This window comes from Suncus etruscus, chromosome 15, assembly GCF_024139225.1.
Source record: "Suncus etruscus isolate mSunEtr1 chromosome 15, mSunEtr1.pri.cur, whole genome shotgun sequence".
In the NCBI taxonomy this organism is placed as follows: domain Eukaryota; kingdom Metazoa; phylum Chordata; class Mammalia; order Eulipotyphla; family Soricidae; genus Suncus; species Suncus etruscus.
In genome coordinates, this window is record NC_064862.1 from 50,515,440 (window position 1) to 50,521,439 (window position 6,000).

The following is a 6,000-nucleotide window of genomic DNA, read 5'->3' on the forward strand; positions in this document are numbered from 1 at the left end:
ACTCTTTAAAACAGTTAGGAATAGCCCCTGAGCATCAAAGAGTGTGGCTCCAAAAGAAACTGCCCATAAAAAAAATGTAATTAATTAATTAAAATAAAATAAAAACCATTAGATTATGATCACTCAATAGAGCCTCTAAACTTCAAGTCAAATTCTAGGGCATATTGGAGCCAGAGCGATGGTATAGGCTCTTACCTTGCATGAAGATAACCCGGTTTGATCTCTGGATCTCATGTAGTCCCCTGAGCACCATCAAGACTGATTCCTGGGGCCCGGAGAGATAGCACAGTGGCGTTTGCCTTGCAAGCAGCCAATCCAGGACCAAAGGTGGTTGGTTCGAATCCCGGTGTTCCATATGGTCCCCCGTGCCTGCCAAGAGCTATTTCTGAGCAGACAGCCAGGAGTAACCCCTGAGCACCGCAGGGTGTGGCCCAAAAACCAAAAAAAAAAAAAAAAAAAAAGACTGATTCCTGAGTACAGAGCCAGGAGGAACCCCTGAGTATTGTCAGGAATAGCCCAAACACTTCTAGGACACAGTTTTTCACTTTTTTTTTGTTTGTTTGTTTGTTTGGGGCCATACCCCATGATGCTCGGAATTACTCCTGGCTATGCACTCAGAAATCACTCCTGGCTTGGGGGCCATATGGGATGCTGGGGATCAAACTGAGATCCTGGTTCAGCCACATGCAAGGCAAATGCCCTACCACTGCACTATAGCTCTGGCCCCAGTTTTTTACGTTGTTATGATATAAAGACACTAACAGGATAATCTGGGTCAGCATCATTTAAAAAGCCAGTGAAACTTGTGTGCTAATCAGAAATTATTTGTCCTCAAACCTGGATCTTGCAGACAGAAGTTTTTTTCTTCTGACTAGAATACCTTTGCAGAGATGCTGTTTGGGGAAAAAACTGAGATCAAACTAGCAGGAAGTGACAGGTATTGTTAAAGAGAAAGGCAGAAAAGAATCTCAGGAAACATACAGTACTCCTCAACTCAAGGATAAATATCCCCTGGTCATAAAACTATTGGAAAACAAACTGTCAAGTTGCCTTAAAATGCCTGAATTAGTCCATGTACTTGACAATGATCAAATCTTAGTAGACCTTGAGCTAAAGCATTCCAAGTCAGGGGGTAGCTCAATGGTAAAGGACCCACAGAATTTGACCCTCTGCTATTCTTCAGAGCATTCTGGTGTGATTCTCAGGGCTCCCAAGCACCATGGGGTCAGACAAAAATACTACTAGGTATCAGCTTCACAAAATCTTTTTTTAAAGATAACGTGGTGGGGGAAGGTTGTGTCTGAGAAATAGTACAGTGGACAGGGAATTTGGTTGCATGCAGCCAACCAGATTCAATCCCTGGCACCTCATATGGTTTCCCAAGCACTACTAGGAATGATTCCTGAGCACAGAACCAGAAATAAGCACTGATCACTGCTGAATGTTCCTCTTCTACAATAAAAGATAATTTTTAAAAACCAAGATTTATAAATTGATCATGTCTCATGAGATCAAATTCCCTTCGGGAAATTCCTCGTGGCATAATATGTAATGAGAAACAGAGGTGGCAATGTGGGGCACAGGAAAGGGGACTGGAGTCATTTGCCGTATTTTGTGTAAAAAAAAAACAAAAAACAAAAAAAAAAACCCACGTCCAGTTTGTGAAAACACACAAATTGCCTTCTGATGATCATAAATAGGGATTAGATACCATACACCAACACCACCTATGGATATGTATTTCATAAGACTAATAGAAGAAAGACACGGCTGAGAGAGAAATGCCAGAGTTTGGCTAGGGGATGGGGGAGTCTGGATCAAAGACTGGAAAGAGGCTGATCCTAACAACACATGGTCCCCCCAGAGCTCTGACAACCTTGGGCACACTGACGACCTTGGGCACACTTCGTCTGTGCCATATATAAACAAACAAAAACAACAACAGTTTAGATGAAGGTTTGGATTATTCTGAAGAGAGATCAATCACCTAGTCCTGCCCCACTGGGAAAGCCGGAGTTGATCAGCTAAATCAGCAGATCTCAGCCTTGGAATACCCCAGGTGCCGGGTGACAGCCATGCAGAGGAAGCACTGTCTGATGCTCCCTTGATGGAAGATTTCAGGCCAGATATAGGATTGGAGTTGGAAACTTGCCTTGCATGCAACAGAGCCTGAATAGATACCCAATACAGGGTTTCCTCCACTGCCCCCCAATAGAAGGAGTGGACATTCCCATATACTCCATTTGAGACTCCTGAAGTCTTTGAATACAGAGTGAAGATTATGGGGCAGGAGAGAAGGACCCCAGAACCGTGGAGTGCAGGAGGGTCTTACCAGCACTCTGGCCCTGGTGGGACACAGCATGACAGTCTTGAAACTATGTCACCTCAACAACACTTTGGAGAATGGAGGAGAGAGAGTCAAGTTTAGGAGGACCTCAGTAGTAATTTCACCACTGTCCAAAGGAACAGCTAATTGGGAAGCATAGAAATAAAGCCCAGTTAAGAATCTGTGGTAGGTTGGGCCCGGAGAGATAGCACAGCGGTGCTAGCCTTGCAAGCAGTCGATCCAGGACCTAAGGTGGTTGGTTCGAATCCCGGTGTCCCATATGGTCCTCTGTGCCTGCCAGGAGCTATTTCTGAGCAAACAGCCAGGAGTAACCCCTGAGCACCGCCAGGTGTGGCCCAAAAACAAAACAAAAAAAAAAAAGAATCTGTGGTAGGGCCGAAGAGATAGCATAGAGGTAGGGCACTTGCCTTGCTTGCAGAAGGACAGTGATTCGAGGTGATTCGAATCCTGGCATCCCATATGGTCCCCCGAGCCTGCCAGGAGTGATTTCTGAGCAGAGAACCAGGAGGAACCCCATTGCGCTGCCTGTCTGTGATGAGTGAGTCAGAAGCACTGCTTCTAACAGAATTCGAATCACTAGGAAAAGTGTGGGGGTGAACCTCACAACCAGTCCTCTCTATCAACAGTGCCCACGTTGTTATCAATGTACCCATTACCCAAAGGACAGACCACAAACAGGAGGTCCCCAGTTACGATTTATTATCATTGCTCTACTTTGATTTCCAGTTTCAGTTGCAGTTTCAAGTTTCAGTTCTAAAACAAAACAAAAGGAAAATCCTACTCAACCATACTACTTGAAACTAGCAGTAATCTAAAGAAAAAATCTGCCACATATATATAAACCTACAAGAATAACATAAGGCCCAGAGAAATCAGGAGTACAAGAAAAAGATTTACCATGAGACAAAATAAACATTCACTTTCATTCACTGCATAGTTAATAATAAATGACTTTAAATTGAAACAGGCAGAATTTAGGTTACATGTTAAAATCATTCCAGGAATGTGTACATTCTCAGTAAAATAGTCTATTCTTCTCAGAAAACAATAAAGAGAAAAATATGTCAATTCTACCTCAGTAAACCAGTTGATAATTTTTTAATAATTTATATATAATATAAAATTAATTTTACAAGAGAAAAATATACAATTTTGAAATATTTATGAGTCTGACTTAAGGAAGGATTCGTGTCATCTATCCTGGTACCATCACACACACAGACATTAACAATTAAGAAGCTTTTGGTGTTGTTTTTTTTTTTTTTTTTTTTTTTTTTTTTTTTTTTTTGGTTTTTGGGCCACTCCCGGCAATGCTCAGGGGTTACTCCTGGCTGTCTGCTCAGAAATAGCTCCTGGCAGGCACGGGGGACCATATGGGACACCGGGATTCGAACCAACCACCTTTGGTCCTGGATCGGCTGTTTGCAAGGCAAACGCCGCTCTGCTATCTCTCCGGGCCCGGTGTTGTTTTTTTTTAATTATATATAAACAAGTAAGTTTTAGTCTACCAATGAGGAACCCTTAATATACTGTGAAAGTATCTAGAACAAATTTATACTGCAAAAGAATACACAAACTATCAACCATAAAAGCTCGAGGGGAGGAGGAGAGAGAGAAGAGAGAGAGAGGAGAGAGAAAGAGAGAGAGCAGAGGCTTAGGCACTTGTCTTGAATGCAACCAACACAGGTTTGATCCCTGGCACCCCCTAGATCCCCCGAGGCTTTCTCAGAGTGACCCCCTGAATGCAAAGTCAGGAGTAAGCCCTGAGCACCACCAGGAATGGCACTCAAACCAAACCACAACAACAAATAAAATAATAATAAAGTAATAAATAAAATACAGGGGCCAGAGCGGCATGACAGCAGGGAGGGCTCTTGCCTAGCAGAGGGTCAACCCAGATTCAAATCTTGGCATCCTGTCTGTTCCCCTAGAGCCCTACAGGAGTGATTCCTGAGTGCAAAGCCAGGGGTAACCCTTGAGCATCACTGAGTGACCCAAACACCAAAAATACACATATAAATTAATAAGTGATATATAAAAGCCAGCTCATGGCCAACCTTTGACTTTCTTAAATTTGACTCAGAAACGCTTGTCCATAGATCCTCTGAGTACCACCGGGACTGGGAGCGGCCCAAAGAACAAAAAGCAAAATCATTTAAATGAATCAAACCCAGCACATTCTATTACACAGAGCATCTAAAGGCAAGGATGTCTGGACTCACTCACCTGGTCCTTCTCGTGGGGCAGGAGGCTGACGGGCGGCAGTGAGGCTGGAAAGGAGCCGGGGTGTTTAGGAGTGCCCTTGCCGTCCAGGCCCCCCTGGCTGACCCTGTACTGCGGCCCATCCTTCAGCAGCCGCCCGGTGTTGACGGCGCGCTTGGCCCCAAGTCGAAGGCGCTGCTGGAAGGCCGGGTGCGTGGTGGTGGCCGTCAGGTCGCCCTGACTCCTAAGGTACTTCTCGATGTTCTTCAGCGAGGACCCGCCCGGCTCCTCGAGGCCTTCAATGGCCCTTCGCAGCAGTTTGTTCCAATCCACGCTGCGGAGATCACCACATGGTCCTCGTGGCCCCTTGGTGGCCTTGGGGAAGGCGCCCGGCCTGACGGAAGCGAAGCGGCCAGGGTGGTCTGGGTCCTTGTAGGAGGCCAGGCCCTTGTTGGTAACTCGGAGCACGGAGCCATCCTCCACACTGAGCTCCAGCTGCTCCGACACTGTTTTCTTTTCCAGGCCATGCAACGTGCTGACCGCATGGCAGATCCTCTCCTCTGATGGCCTCTGCTTCTGCTTTTTGATTTTTTGTATTGCTTCAAGAATCCACTCTGTATAAAGTGGGTTTGCAAGTTTTACCATGGTTGATCAATGCCTTCCTGGCTGCAGAAATGACCCATAGAGATTCTCCTTGTCGTTAATGGGGCTGGCACACTGTACAAGTCATAGGCAACTCAACGAGTGCAGAGGGTATTCCAGACCACGTCACGCAGCATCTTGCATACATCCATCTTCGAGAGATTAAAAATGAGGACACACTGGCAATGTGGAGAGTTGTCTTAATCAACCAACAGCAAGTCCCGCACTCTGGAGAAGACCATCTTGAACAAGGAAATCAAGACCTTAGGGATTTAAAAAAGGGAAAGGCTCTTAACAATGGAACTTCAAAAAAATCAAAGACTTACTGTCTTTGACTTACTGTCTTACTTTTTCAAATACAAAATAAACACAGAAGAAATAACTGGCAGGTATCATATGACAAAGCCACCATGACTTTGTTCTCCAGCCAGAAACTGGGTCCCAGCCTGAGAAATACATAGTTTTTAAAAATAATCTTTCACCTGTATTTATATTTATATTAAGTCACTTATAATAAAACATTTAAGAGGTATCTGTAAGAGATAAAAGAGATACTCATTATTGAAATTAATAAAAAGGTTTTCGAAATATACATTGAGGAACTAGAGAAATAATACAGAAAGTGTTATTTTCTTATTATTCTTGCCTTGCCTTACATGTAACCCTCCCTAACTCAATTCCCAATTCCACATGTAGTTCTCCCTGGCACCACTCATGGTAATGATTGCTGAGTACAGTCAGCAGTAGGGCCCAAGCGCTGCTAAGTGTGACACCAAATCATATACACATATACATATACAGCTATATAT

The 6,000-nt window shown here is 44.2% G+C and overlaps 1 protein-coding gene across 3 annotated transcripts in view; it reads right to left on the reverse strand.

Moving 5' to 3' along the window:
- The window catches only part of KAT6B (lysine acetyltransferase 6B), a 184,317-nt gene extending 178,929 nt beyond the window's left edge, over positions 1-5,388 (reverse strand). Inside the window, exon 1 of one of the 3 annotated variants that reach the window (XM_049789068.1) lies at positions 4,574-5,388. In XM_049789068.1, coding sequence (XP_049645025.1) covers positions 4,574-5,194 — 621 coding nt within the window. In that variant the 5' untranslated portion in view covers positions 5,195-5,388. The remainder of the gene's footprint in view (positions 1-4,573) is intronic. The other 2 variants (XM_049789070.1, XM_049789069.1) reach the window with 2 other exon arrangements.
- Between the last annotated feature and the right edge of the window lie 612 nt (positions 5,389-6,000).